Source organism: Carcharhinus amblyrhynchos, chromosome 11 (assembly GCF_965287045.1).
Source record: "Carcharhinus amblyrhynchos chromosome 11, sCarAmb.v2.hapA, whole genome shotgun sequence".
In the NCBI taxonomy this organism is placed as follows: Eukaryota; Metazoa; Chordata; class Chondrichthyes; order Carcharhiniformes; family Carcharhinidae; genus Carcharhinus; species Carcharhinus amblyrhynchos.
In genome coordinates, this window is record NC_137334.1 from 79,985,586 (window position 1) to 80,001,056 (window position 15,471).

The 15,471-nt window shown below is 43.6% G+C and overlaps 1 protein-coding gene across 3 annotated transcripts in view; it reads right to left on the reverse strand.

Annotated features, from left to right (window-relative positions):
• Positions 1-15,471, reverse strand: part of cacnb4a (calcium channel, voltage-dependent, beta 4a subunit) — a 233,842-nt gene that overhangs the window by 57,331 nt on the left and 161,040 nt on the right. For all 3 annotated transcript variants that reach the window (XM_080198299.1, XM_080198301.1, XM_080198302.1), the window contains exons 5-6: positions 3,277-3,323; positions 2,576-2,595 (exon numbers count right to left, since the gene is read on the reverse strand). In XM_080198299.1, the coding sequence (XP_080054425.1) occupies positions 2,576-2,595; positions 3,277-3,323 (67 nt within the window). The remainder of the gene's footprint in view (positions 1-2,575; positions 2,596-3,276; positions 3,324-15,471) is intronic.

Genomic DNA, 15,471 nt, shown 5'->3' on the forward strand with positions numbered 1-15,471 from the left:
GAGGTGAAGTATTGGGATATTAGGCTTGAGTCCTGAATGCCAGGGTGTGCCGCTGTGTGAGTGATATGGGTGTGGTGAATTGAGCAGAGTGAGAGGCTGGTGGGGTGGTGGTATGAGATGTCATGTGAAGACTGGCATGTGTTGGTCATCAGGTTTCTTTCAACATTGCAGGCAAGTTCTCAGGTTCTGATGCCAGGAGTTAACTTTTCTGGCTGCCTTCTCACCCTCTCTGTGGAGACTGGTCCTTGAGGGTTCATGGCACCATTTCAATGACTCATCTGCAACACTAATGTTTCACTCAGTATGAATGTAACAACCCATCCATAACTATGGATCCATCTGTCAGTCCAGGTGTTCACTTTGCAAGAACCTTTCTGTGCAGATTTGAAATGCAGCCTGCCTTTAAGAAGAGCAGGATGGCCATACCATGTGGTCTGAAAACAACTCTGCTGGCATCTCTTCCTTGTCCAGAGCCCGTTGTCAGCATTATGAGGCAGAGCACACCAGAGGTGCACCAGCAAGTGAGGAGCTGAGTACATGAAGTTTGCGTGTTGCCTACTTTGACCTAAACGGGTACAGCAAGTTCACAAATTGTGATCCATAACCAAAAAAATAGACTATCCAATTTCTAGCCCTATGCCGCAGAAGTGAAAAATTATCCTAATTACCTTTTCAATTTCCTTCACTACTGTGAGAGGGTTGCGAGAAATTATTCTATAAAAATCCAAAATTGTAACACTCTCTTTCCATGTACTTGCAGTCAAGGAAGCAAAAACTGAAGTTGTTCAATTAACATTAACGCAGCATTGACATGACTGAGATGTACAACTGCAGACCACAATACTCAACAACATTTGGTATTCATAGTAATGTTAATTCCATCACTGCTGGTTATGTGATTTGAATTTGTGGCATTTTATCCCTAATTTAATCTTCAGAGACTCTGTTGACTGTTAAAACAATGACCTTAACTGCACCCGAGTTTCAGAGTGTAGTAACTTATGTACTAGTCCAGGAATATTTGGCATTAGATTAGTCATTCACACATTGGTGTCTCACTTTATTTCGTTCTTTTAATAGCAACTTAGTGGATCATAATATATTACTCCATAAAGCCGTAAAATCTGATACAAAACCAACATTGCTGCAGTAATTTGAGGAGAGCACTGTTAACCCGGGGCAGAGAGGAGCTAGGTACAATGTTACATTTGTCCACAGGACATAGCCACCGAGATCGCGCTGTCTTCCCGCAGCTTCCAATTTTAACCTGCTCTTCCAAACAGACAAGAAGTGCATCTGAAATCCTTCTTTAAAGGCAAGATGGCTTCCAATTCTGCCATTATCCACTAACAGAGTCAGCGATGAACAAGTGAGCAGTAGCAATAGGGGACTCTAAATTCTCCCTCAGTGTACCTGAACAGGCGCTGAAGCATGGCGCCTAGGGGATTTTCACAGTAACTTCATTACAGTGTTAACGTAAGCCTCCTTGTGACACTAATGCATAAACTTAAAAAAAATTATGCTACTTCCCACCGAATTTGAGCAGGAGCCTCACTGAGACCATGCAGGTAAGGCCTGGGAATATAAGTCGCCCAAGCCTATTGAAGCCCTATAGAAGGCCATTCAGCCCATTGAGCCTGCACCGACAATAACCCCACCCAGGCCCTATCTTCGTAATCCCATGTATTTATTCTGCTAGTCCCCCTGATCCCATGAAGAAATTTAGCATAGCCAATCAACCTAACCTGCACAACTGTGGATAGTGAGAGGGACCCGGAGCACCGAGGAAACCCGTGCAGACACGAGGAGAACATGTAAGCTCCACACAGTTAGTGACCCAAGTCCAGAATCGAACCTGGGTTCCAGGCACTGTGAGGCAGCATTGCTAACCATTGTGCCACCCCACCTAGGACAATTCTTTGACTGCCTTGGCCCCCAATTCCCCCCAAGTTTTCAAATCAGTGCTTATATTCCCTCAATACTGCCAGATGACTGGCCATGACTATGTCAGCCCTTGTTAAAGTTTATTTATTATTAGTCACAAGTAAGGCTTACATTAACACTGCAATGAAGTTACTGTGAAAGTTCCCTAGTCGCCACAAACCGGCACCTGTTCGGGTCAATGCACCTAACCAGCACATCTTTCAGATTGTGGGAGGAAACTCACGCAGACACAGGGAGAACGTGCAAATGCCACACAGAGAGCAACCCAAACTGGGAATCGAACCCAGGTCCCTAGCGCTGTGAGGCAGCAGTGCTAACCACTGTGCCACTGTTAATCTGCATTCCAATCACTGTGATTCAGCCTTTGTTAATGAACATCTCAATAATATCCGGAGGGCAAAACAAAAATGCATCAAAAGAAATTCAAAGGTTTTTTTAAAAAAAATCTGAGACAGGTGTGTGGAAATTTGACCAAACTCCATTCAACCCCAATTGAAGGCTGCGGAAAACACACTCAGTTCTCATTATTACAAAGGAGTAAGTGAGAGAACCCTGCTGATACTGATAGCCAGACACAGCCTACCAGTCATGATGAAGACCATGTAAACAACAGAATGGAAAACACACTCACCACTTTTTGCTTCTGCTTTGCTGCAATGAGAAAAAAAAACATTTTTTTAGGAACAAATGGTGTAAGAATCACGGTATCCAAATTCAGGTTGATTCAATATTCAATTCTAAAAGGTCATTCCAGTTGTCAAAATGTGCATGATCTCAAAGAAAATTGGTTGCATAATAATTGCTATTAATTATATTGCAGAAACTGTGCACAGAAGGTTTTCGTATTATACAGACATATATTTGGGCTGTGCTTTTTTTCTGTAGCAACCTCAATGATATGGCTCTCAACAGGCAGAAAAACAAGACAGAGAATGCAATGACATTGCAGTTTGAATCAAACAAGCTTGGCATCCACTTTGGACTGGATTTACTTTCAGTCACATTTCCTGTACTGAATAGCATCCTTGTATCAGTAAAGCAGTAAGAAACTCATTATATGTACATACATACATACATACAAGAGTTCTTCGGGTTCAGAAAGCACTGATAAACCACTCGAGTTTCACTCTTGTGGCTTATGGCGCTTTCTGAACTCTGTAATGCGCTACTTACTCTGCCATGCAATGCACACAGTGATCAGGTATTCTCGGAATACCCTAAAATACCTACAGAGTTAAAATCAGTTGAGCAATTGCAAGTCGGATACTCCAGGTGTGATTTAAATAGCAAGAACAAATTCACCTGCAGAAGGGGAGGGAGAACGCCACGTACCAGACACCATGTCACCGAGGCTGGATGAAGAGTTCCCACTGGATTTCCTAATGAAAAGAATTAAGGGAATTAAGTGAGTAAAATAGTGAAGAGTTGTTACTATAACAAACAAAAGCACAATGCTGTGGATGGTGGAATCTGAAAGAAAAACAGGAAATGTTGGAAAATCTCAGCAGGTCTGACAGCATCTATGGAGAGAGAATAGAGTAAGAAGTCTCACAACACCAGGTTAAAGTCCAACAGGTTTATTTGCTAGCAAACCCATTTGTTTGCTGGTGTTGTGAGACTTCTTACTGTGTTTACCCCAGTCCAACAAGGTTGCTACCAAATAAACCTGTTGGACTTTAACCTGGTGTTGTGAGACTTCTTACTGTGTTTACCTCAGTCCAATGCTGGCATCTCCTCATCGAGGGAGAATAGAGTCAACATTTGAAGTCTGGATGACCCTTCCTCAGAGCTACTACATAGAGTGGCCAAGGCGAATGGCATGGATGCCATTTATGTTATCCAGACACATGAAGGAGAAAGGGATAGAGAGAGTTACGTTGATTATTTTATTCTCTCTCCACAGATGCTATCAGACCTGCTGAGATTTTCCAGCATTTTCTGAAGAATGTTGCTCACTATTCCATTCACATTGCAAACAAGTTTAAAACCCTTATAATGTGCCCATGGCTTTACATCATGAGCACAGTCAATTATCAGAATATATGCAAGTATCTGCATCATGTAACAGCCCTATCTAGTATCATCCATTCACAGCAATGCTCATTCAATTTGGTTAAAAAAATGTATCTTAGTTTTATGTAGCTCACTCAAAAAAAACAGGTGCTACATTTCTAAGTTTTTTTTTGATCATTGGTGGGGCATGGGCATCTCTGGCTGGCCAGCATTTATTGCCCATCCTTATTACCCAAGGGAGGTTAAGGGTCAACCACATTGCTGTGGCTCTGGAATCAATGAAGGCTAGAACAGCTAAGGACGGCAGATTTCCTTCCCTAAAGCACATTCGTGAACCTGATAGGTTTTTCAGACAATCGAGAATGGTTTCATAGTCATCAGCAAATTCTTAATTCCAGACACTTTTTAGTGAATTAAAATTCCACCATCTGCCATGGTGGGATTTGAATCCGGGCCCCCGGAACATTAGCTAAGTGTCTGGATTAGTAGTCTAGCGATAACATCACTGGGCCATCACCTCCCAAGTGCTTGCGATCACATCACTCTTAAATAGGTCTCCAATAATTAAGCACTCGAGGTGTGTAGTGTCACCATTTTGGTACTGACTTATTGTTAGCAAAATTATCCGTTAGAAAGTTATTGTCAAGAAATTCACAAAATGGACTCACTGGCCTAAAGCTCAAAAAGCTTTCGATAAATTGGAATCAGAATACAAATTTGATATTATTGAGCTGTCTCCCTCAATAACATATGGGAGTTCTCAACTAGAATGAAATAATTGATGGTATACACCAGCAATGGTGTTAAGTCGGAGTGAGTTAATAACATATCCTTTAAAAAGTTGCAGGTACATGGGGAAAAGGCCGAGGAATGGGACTAACTGGATTGCTCTCTGAAAGAACTCGCACAGACTCAATGGGCAGAATGTTCTCCTTCTGTTCTGTACCATTTTGTAGCAGGTAGGTCGTGCCTTACTAACCTTATTGAGTTTTTTGAAAAAGTGACCAAAGAGGTGGATAGGGGTAAGGCAGTTGACGTGGTATACATGGATTTTAGTAAGGCGTTTGATAAGGTTCACCATGGTAGGCTTCTGCAGAAAATGCAGATGTATGGGATTGAGGGTAATCTGGGAAATTGGATCAGGAATTGGCTAGCAGATAGGAGACAGAGGGTGGTGGTTGATGGTAAATATTCGTCATGGAGTTCGGTTACGAGTGGTGTGCCTCAGGGATCTGTTTTGGGGCCACTGCTGTTTGTAATTTTTATTAATGATCTGGATGAGGGTATAGTTGGGTGGATTAGTAAATTTGCTGATGACACCAAAGTCGGAGGTGTGGTAGATTGTGAGGAAGGGTGTCATAGTTGGCAGGAAGACTTGGACAGGTTGCAGAGCTGGGCCGAGAGGTGGCGGATGGCGTTTAATGCGGAGAAGTGTGAGGTAATTCACTTTGGTAGGAATAACAGATGTGTTGAGTATAGGGCTAACGGGAGGACTTTGAATAGTGTGGATGAACAGAGGGATCTAGGTGTACGTGTACATAGATCCCTGAAAGTTGGGAATCAAGTAGATAGGGTGGTTAAGAAGGCATACGGTGTCTTGGCGTTTATTGGTAGGGGGATTGAATTTAGGAGTCGCAGCGTCATGTTGCAACTGTACACAACTCTGGTGCGGCCGCACTTGGAGTACTGTGTGCAGTTCTGGTCCCCACATTACAGGAAGGATGTGGAGGCTTTGGAGAGGGTGCAGAGGAGGTTTACCAGGATGTTGCCTGGTATGGAGGGGAGGTCCTATGAGGAGAGACTGAGGGATTTGGGGTTGTTTTCGCTGGAAAGAAGGCAGCTAAGAGGGGATCTTATTGAAACATATAAGATGATAAGAGGTTTAGATAGGGTGGACAGTGATAGCCTTTTTCCTCGGATGGAGAAAGCTAGCACGAGGGGGCATGGCTTTAAATTAAGGGGGGGTAGTTATAGGACGGATGTCAGGGGTAGGTTCTTTACCCAGAGGGTGGTGAGGGATTGGAATGCCCTGCCTGCTGCGGTTGTAAATGCGCCTAGTTTGGGGGCGTTTAAGAGATCCGTGGATAGGTTTATGGACGAAAAGGGATTGGTTTAGGTTAGTGGGTCATTGTTTTTTTAACTGGTCGGCGCAACATCATGGGCCGAAGGGCCTGTTCTGCGCTGTAATGTTCTATGTTCTATGTTCTATGTTCTACTCTGTGATCAGATGAGAGCAATCATTATAGAATTAATAGCAATTTCTAACTTCTACCAGTATGGTGAGAGTGCTCAGAAAAGCAGAGTGATAACTCCACCATATCTCCACTGGGCAAAGGATGGTGATGAATCAGTATAGAAACAGAGCAGAAAAACTCAGCAGGTTTGGCAACATCAGTAAGAAAAATCAGTAGGCAAAATCAGTGAGAAAATAGAGTTAATGTTTCGAGATCTCATGACTCCGAAGAGTCATCAAGACTGAGATTTTCCAGCATTTTTCTGTGTTTATTTTGGATTCCAGCATCTGCAGTATTTTGCTTTAATCATGATGATTCAGTTGTTTTTGATAAGGATTCTCACCGGCATCAATGCAAATTTCAAGACACAACTGTATCATTTGTCGCACACCCAGTCTGATTTCGGATTTGGCAAAAGTTTTTGTTTGTTTATTTATTAGTCTCACAGGTAGGCTTACAGTTTCACTGCAATGAAGTTACTGTGAAAATGCCCCAGTCGCCTGTTCGTGTACACTGAGGGAGAATTTAGCATGGCCAATGCACCTGACCAGCACGTCCTTCAGACTGTGGGAGGAAACCGGAGCCCCCGGAGGAAACCCAATGTGCAGTGACCCAGGTTCTTGGCGGCAGTGCTAACCACTGTGCCACCTTAAACATCCACTCGTTGAATTGAAGTGCCGGAAATTGAGCTAAGGCTTTCCATTACAAAAACAATCACCCGAAGCAGACAGATTTATAAATAGTTGAACCTCGACTGCTTGCCAGTGACTAACCATCTGAGGAAGCACCAGTCAGAAATTAGAAGTTAGAGTTGACAGCAATGCAATCATTCATCAAAGTTCACTTAAGCATGCTGTAAGGACCCCTACCTTGCCTGTGCAGCTATAGTTTGTCAGTGAAGCATTAATGCGGAAAAAGTGCTCATGACGCCATCAGGCCGTTGTTAAAACCCAATTGGTCCAAGTCCTTTACAGAAGAGAACCTATCAGCCTGAAACAATCTGGCAAATGTGGCGCTTGGATACCATTGTGGGTGACTCCTGCCTGCTCTCTAAAACATCCTCACAAACCATTACATTAAAGTTTATTTATTAATGTCACAAGCCAGCTTACATTAACACTGCAACAAAGTTATTGTGAAAAATCCCCTCGTCGCCACACTCCAGCTCCTGTTCGGGTACATAACATAAGAACATAAGAACATGAGAAATAGGAGCAGGAGTAGGCCATCTAGCCCTTCGAGCCTGCCCCGCCATTCAATAAGATCATGGCTGATCTGAAGTGGCTCAGTTCCACTTTCCCGCTTTCTCCCCATAACACTTAATCCCTTTGCCTACCAAAAACCTATCTACCCGCGTCTTAAATATAGTTAGCGAGGTAGCCTCCACCATTTCAACGGGCAGAGAATTCCAGAGATTCACCACCCTTTGAGTGAAGAAGTTCCTCCTCAACTCTGTTCTAAACTGCACCCCCCTTATCTTGAGGCTGTGCCCTCTAGTCCTGCTGTCCTTTCTGAGCGGGAAGAACCTCTCCACCTCTACCCTATCCATCCCTTTCATCATCTTATATGTCTCAATGAGATCCCCCCTCATCCTTCTAAACTCGAACGAGTACAAGCCCAGTCTATTCAGGAAGAATTTAGCAGGGCCAATGAACCTAACCAGCACGTCATTCAGACCGTGGGAAGAAATCGGAGCCAACCCGTACAGACACAGGGAGAATGTGCAGGTCCCGCACAGGTAATGATCCAAGCCAGGAATTGAGCCCATGTCCCCGGCACTGTGAGGCAGCAGTGCTAACCACTGCCCCACCGTGCCCCCACATTACTTGCCCCAAACTACAAGTGGTCGTCCAAGAAGCCAACCTGTCAACCCCCCCTCCCCTGCCTCCCTCCTCCACCCTACTTCAGGCCAGCAAGGAATGGACAATAAACGTGAGCTTTGTCAGTGACGCTCACATCTGGAGAACGAATAGTAAAATAAAAATACTGAGAGAGTTCTTTTTCTACATAAAATGCATTTTCCTGTTGGAACTAAAAAAAAATTCTGTGAGTTCAATGGTCTGAGTTAATGATGCAGAGCTGCAGAATCATAAAACATTTCCGGACTGTACTTATAATAAGCTTTAAATAGGTCAGGTTTGAAATGACAAATCAGAGACCAATATAATTTCTTTTCTTTTTTCTAGGTAGTAGCCCACAATTAACAATGTATTGACATTTGCATAAAGCAATGGGGGGAAAATGTTTGATGAGGCTTGTTTTCAGGGGCACGGGATTGTGAGGAGGAGAATTTTACCCCAGTGTCTTGGGAAATATTTATCCTTCAACCAACAATCACTGAAACAGATTATCTGGTTGTTATCACATTGTTATCTGTGGGAGTTGTCTGTGTGCAAATTGGCTGCTACATTTCCTACACTCCGATGATACAGATACGGGCAGCATAGTGATACAATGGTTAGCACTGCTGCCTCACAGCTCAAGGGTCCCGGGTTCAATTCCCGCCTTGGGTGACTATCTGTGTGGAGATGGCATGTTCTCCCCTTGCTGGTGTGGTTTTCCTCCGGTTGCTCCAGAGTGCTCCCACACCCTAAAGATGTGCAGGTTAGGTGGCTTGGCCATGGTAAAATGGCCCTTAGTGTCTCAAGATGTGTAGGTCAGGAGGATTAAGGTGGGGGAAGAGGGCCTGGGTAAAATACTCTGTCAGAGAGTTGATGCAAGCTCAATGGGCTAAATGGCCTATTCTGCACTGCAGGGACTCTATGAACTCTCTTTGCAAGATCTTTTGACACCAAGCAGCATGTTCCCTCCCAGGCAATGAGATGAGAAATAAATTTAGACTGTGATCCAGTGCTTCTCTGGCACTGAGACTAACAACTCCGCAGGGTGGGTCTGAGCTACTCAGAGATGTACATCACTAACAAAATACAGGGAGGGAAAGTATTTACGCTGTGTAGAAAATCTGCAGCAAAACTTGCAACACATAAATTACCATTGCACAAGTGAAATTATTATAAGTTTTAATGCTGTATTTTTAATTGAAGGATTGTTTAAATCAGTGCCTAAACCTGGCTACTTGCACAGTTTCACCAATATTCTATTTTTGCCCCAATCCTCTTCAAACTACAGCCCAATTACACCTCAACTGCTTTATGCAGATGTTCCTAACAGTGTTAAGAAAGAGTTGTTTGCATTGCAAAGTAGATTCACGAAAGGATCTGTCTCTCTGGCTTTTTTCTCCAGAGTAAGGATGACTCAGCTTTGACATATAAATTTTTGGAGTCGGCAAACATTAAATTGCGTGATCTCACCTAATTATTGCATGATATGTGCATTACTCACATCAACATGCACAAAAGTATGAAAATATTGAAGTTCAATTAGTCATGAAATCTTGCTTAATTCAGCATCCATTAAACAGAAAGGTGCCACAGAACCAAAGAATCTTGTAACATAGAGGGATTGAGGTCTTTCAGCCCAACACAGCTGTGCCGGCACTCTGAAAGACCTATCAAATTTAGTCCCATATCACTTGATCCAAAAAGTTAGGCCTCTTCAAAAGACACCTGATTCCACCATCCTTTCACACAGTGTGTACCCAATTGTATCACTCCTCTATGTCAAGAGATTTCTCCTCATTTCCTCCCCTCTTTCAATAATGATTTAAAATCTCCGACCTGTGGTTACCTACCCTAATAGCAGTCAGGTTAAACTCCCTACTTCCCCCAACAATGCTGAATTAATTACATTCTGAGACACTTATACTACAAGTAGCTTGCTAGCAACTGTTTAACAAAGGAAAAAATATTTCCCTACTCGCTCTATCAAAATCTCTCATGGTTTTGAATAGCTCAGTCTCATATTAACTTTCTCAGAGAGAAGCAATCCCAACTTCTCTAATCTCTTTGTGCAACTCGAGTCGGTTCTTGGGATCATTCGATCATCAGCAAAATGACTAAGAAATCTCTGCCGGGTAGGGTCAGCTTGGTGTCAGTCCGGATCAATTAAAGTTGTTTGGAATGGCCGCACTGTGATCTATTTTGTTCCAGGATTGTTGTTGAGATGATCCACGCATGAAGGAGCAGCACTCTAAAGGCTTGTGTTTTGAAATAAACCTGTTAGACTATAACCTGGTGCCATGTGACCTTGCACCATGATGATCCAGGATGGAGGGATGGAAAGGTGGAGGATTGTGCAGCAGCTGTGCTGTGGGATATATTTTCAGAGGAACCAGGACCCAGTGAACTTCCCATAGATAACCTACCACAGCCATGATGTCCCAGATGTCTCCTTCCTTCCCTCACCCTCTTCCTCCCCCTCCCCATTTCCTCTTTTCCCTCACCCTGGAATGGTCCAGAAGCCCTGCTAGCAAAGGCTGCACCCACCCTTTCCTAAGCTGTATTGATTTTTATATCCATTGCAAGTTTCTTTGCTTATTATCCAGCTTCAGGTTTACCAGCATGTTGCCTGGCATGGAGGATATTAGCTATGAGGACAGATTGAATAAACTAGGATTGTTCTCCTGGAAACACGGAGGCTGAGGGGGGGGCGACCTGAAAGAAGTTTATAAATTTATGAGGGGAATAGATAGGGTGAACAGTTGGAAGCTTTCTCCCAGGGCAGAAATGACAATTACATGGGGGCACACGTTCAAGGTGAGGGGAGAAAGGTTCAGTGGAGATGTGCGGGGGAAGATTTCTACTCAGAGGCTGGGGGCCTGGAATGCACTGCCAAGTGATGTGGTTGAGACAGACATGTTGGCAACAGTTAAACTTATCTGGATAGACACATGGGCAGGCGGGGTATAGAGGGATACAGGTGGTTGGTCTAGATAGGACAACATGATTGGCGCAGGTTTGGAGGGCCAAAGGCCCTGTTCCTGTGCTGTACTGTTCTTCGTTTTGTTCTTACTATCCATTTTGTCACTTCTGCTACTCTTGAAGGAAAGGAGCTAAATTTCTACCTAAAGAAGATTAGAGTTTCTAAAGGACTTTGTGGCTGAGATTGGAGCCACATTGGTTCGCGTGAGTTGCCTGATAAACCTGCGTGATCAATCTTTGTTGTATCTGCTTATTTAAAGGGTGAAATACAATTGACATTGACCATGATTTTCCTGTTATTTCCCGTTTAATTCATGTCAATTTTGGTTTGATCATTACAGTAGAAGCTGTAAAAAGATGAAATCTTGTCTGTTGGATTTTCAGTGGGGGGTTGCTCAGTAGGGTTTGTTGGTCTTCGTTGGGTTCATATCAATAGTCAGAGTCAGAGCAAGGGTCTAGACTGTTAAACAGTCTCCGGCAAGCTCCTTGTAGTATAAGTGTCTCAGAATGTAATTAATTCAGCGTTGTTGGGGGAAGTAGGGAGTTTAACCTGACTGCTATTGGAAATTGGTAGCAGGACTAACCAACAGAAGCAGGCGACTAGCAGTTGGGAGGGAGGCGAAACATGTCAAAAGAAATGTGTAAACTCCCAATCATTCACATCCTGCGTTTGAGATGGTGTGAATGAATTTTTATGTACAGTATATGATTTGACAGAGTGGGATATAAATAGCATATTTTGATTTGGATTCAGAAGTGCTTCCTCTGACTCACACAAATGCAGATGAAAAAACTACATCTGAGCACCTTCATTTCTCACTACCATTTATTGAAAGTGCGTATTTGCTTTTCACCTGGGCCAAGGAACAAGATTTGACAGGCAACAAGTAACCAACTGGTCCCACACAATGATGACCGGAACATCATGCACTCCCCACATTTCCCATCAACACCACATCCCTTCCCCACACTCCCTCCGCAGCACCCCCCCCCCCCAATAAGGGGCATTGTGGGTCAACTACAGCACATGGACTGCAGCGTTCCAAGAAGGCAACTCACCATCACCTTCTTAAGGGTAACCAGGGATGGGCAATAAATGCTGGCTTAGTCCACGCCCCTATCACTGAATAAAAAAAAGATAGCCAGACACTTTCCTGGAAGAAACATAAAACCCATGACCAAAAAGAGAAAGAGTATTGTGAAGAATGTCTCAGGCACTCAGAACTGATCCAGAATGTGGCACTGGCCAAGTGTGTGTTTTATAATGATTGTTATGTGATGTTGTGTTACATGCCAAGGACAGATACGTCAGATCTGTGTCATAACTTTACAACATTTAGCCAGTGGAGAAAGATATCCACACAGGATGTGGTACCATGAGTTTTCAATAACATATGGGTAAAGTGTAGAATTTTCCATCCTAAACAGCTACACGGTCCATGGCAGGCAGGGGCAGAGAATACAACGAAAATATCAGGTTCCTGACTCTCCCTCTTCTTCCTAGCAAAATCAATCACTTCACCTTTCTCTGTTTTAAATTTCATCTGTCACTTGCCGTTTCTGTGCTGTAGACCTCTATGACTTGTCCACCAATCTGTCAACTGTTTCTGTCCTTTTGAAGTTTAACACCACCCTCCTCACAGCTCATAGTACCTCCAAGTTTCATGTCATCCACAAATGTTGAAATTGTGCCACGTATATTGAAGTCTGAGTCATTAATACATATCAGCAAAAGCAGGGATCTTAACATCGAACTCTGGGGAATTTCTCTATAAACCTTCCCTCAGTCTTGCTTCCTGTCACTCACATTGCTACTGTCCCCTTTATTCCATGGGCTCTAACATTGCTCACAAGTCTGTTGTATCGCACTTCAACAAATGCCTTTGGAAGTCAATGCACACCACATTAACCTCATCTACCGTCACTGTTAACTCATCAAAAAACTGAAGCAAGTTAGTTAAACATGATTTACCCTCAAGAAATCTGTGCTGGCTCTTCTCAATCAACTTGCATTTGCTTAATTGGCTTTTAGTTTTGGCTGGAACAATCAGTTTGATAAGATTCCTAAGAAACCAGGTTAAACTGTCTGGCTTGTTAGGCTTATCCATGCACCCTTTTTTGAACAAGGGTCTAATGTTTGTAACTCACCAATCCTCTGGTACCTACCCTGAATCTAAGAAGGAATGAAAAATAACAGCCAGTACCCCTGTAGTTTCTAGCCCCTGCATCCCTCATTATCCTTGGATGCATTTTATTCAGTCCTTATCAACATTAAATACAGACTTCTTATCTGATATCTCCTCCTTAACAATTTAAATCCATCTCTGGGCTGAACCCTCAATTTTGTGCAGGAAGACTCAATGTAATAAATGCAGGAAATGAGAGGATGGCTCAGCTGATCAGGGCTGAACTACAGACCATTAAAATGCTGGGCCTTCCAGAGCTCAGATCAGTGAACTCCATTGGTAAACCAATGCTCTTCATGATCAAATATCATAGAATCCCTACAGTGCAGAAGGAGGCCATTCAGCCCATCAAGTCTGCACCGACTCAGAATCTTACCCAGGCCCACACCTCTGCTCGCCTGATTCCTGTAACCCCTAGTCCACCTTACACTAAGGAACAATTGGGTATGGCCAATCCATCTAACCTGCACATCTTTGAAGTGTGGGAAGAAACCGGAGCACCCAGAGGAAACCCACGCAGACGTGGGGAGAATGTGCAAACTCCACACAGACAGTGATCCATGGCCAGAATTGAACCCGGGTCCCTGGCACTGTGCAGCGGCACAGCACTGTGCCACTGTGCCTCTTGCACAACAAGAATAGAAAGCTTGCAGAGCTGGTAGCTTTTAGGTTCTTGGCATTGGTTCCCAAATACTAAGAGCAGAACAAGTTTCCATTATGCTTTCTTTCTCCCCAGCAGAGGAATCCCAGCTGGCCGTATTTGACAGGGTCCTTCAGCCACATCCGATCTATTTCACATACTTCTGCTCTCACCAATTCCCCTCCCTTTCAGAGCCATGATGGAATTCCCCTTGCCCTGGTATTCCACCCTCTCAGCCACCGCCATTCCCGCCACCCCCAGTGTGTCCGGGAAGCACACCGAGGAATCCTTGGACGTGGAGGCAGAATCGTTCCAGTGGGCCAATGATTTCAAACGGTCAATGTCGATTGATCAAATTTGGAAATGTTTCTCCACAAAGAATGAGTGGAATTTTACTACACCGTCACGGCAGGGTCAGGGCTATAGAATTCTGTGAGCCATTTAAAAGTTCATTGACTTTAACAGGAGGACTGGAAATTCAGGCCAGTAGGAAGGGCTGTAAAATTCCACCCAGTGACTGAGGCAGAGATAATCACTTTATCTAAAGCATAGAAACTAGAAGCAGGAATAGGCCATTCAGCCCTCAGAACCTGCTCTGCCGTTCACTTTGATCATCAAATTCAATATCCTGATCCAGCCTTCCCCCCCACTTCCCCTCCATACTCCTTGATCCTTCTAGTTCCAAGAGCTATATCTCATTAATCAAAAGAGAAAATGCTGGAAAATCTCAGCAGGTCTGGCAGCATCTGTAAGGAGGGAAAAGAGCTGACGTTTCAAGTCCAGATGACCCTTTGTCAAAGCTTTTACAAAGGGTCATCTGGACTCAAAGAACAAAGAACAGTACAGCCCTTCGATCCTCCTCTGTTTACCTACCTAAACCAAACACTTATATCCTTCTATTCCCCATTTATTCATATAACTATCAAGATAAGTCTTAAATGTGACTAACATAATTGCATCACTTGGCAGTGCATTCCAGGCCCCCACCACCCTCTGTATAAAAAAACTTCCCCCGTACATCTCCACTGAACTTTCCCCCCCTTATCTTGAACTTGTGCCCCCTTGTAATTGTCGCGCTTCGAAACGTTAGCTCTTTTTTCTCCTTACAGGTGCTGCCAGGCCTGCTGAGATTTCTAGCATTTTCTCTTTCGGTTTCAGGTTCCAGCGTCTGCAGTAATTTGTTTTTATATAGCGTTACCTCATTTCTTCTTGAAATCACACATTTTTCTGGCCTCAGCTACTTTCTGTGATGATGAATTCCGCAGATTCACCATTCTCTGGGTGAAGAAATTTCTCCTCACCTCAGCCCTAAAAGGTTTACTCCATATCCTCAACCTCTGACCCCGAGTTCTAGACTCTAAGTAAAAAGGAGATAAATATTTGAAGTGCAGAGAGTTTCAGGGCTCTAGGGAAGAGCGCACACAGTGGGATGAGTTCTGAATTGCTTTAACAAAGAGCTGACACAGGCATAATAATGCCACTGATATGACAACATCTCGAATTGGGCAGGAAGGCATAGAGTTGATCAAGCAGATTGCTTCTGTGCTCTAAATTTCCATAGTGCTGTAATCCAGTTAGGTTGGAGTTTTCACATCCAATCTTACACATTTCATCATTGACAAAATTGTGTAGAC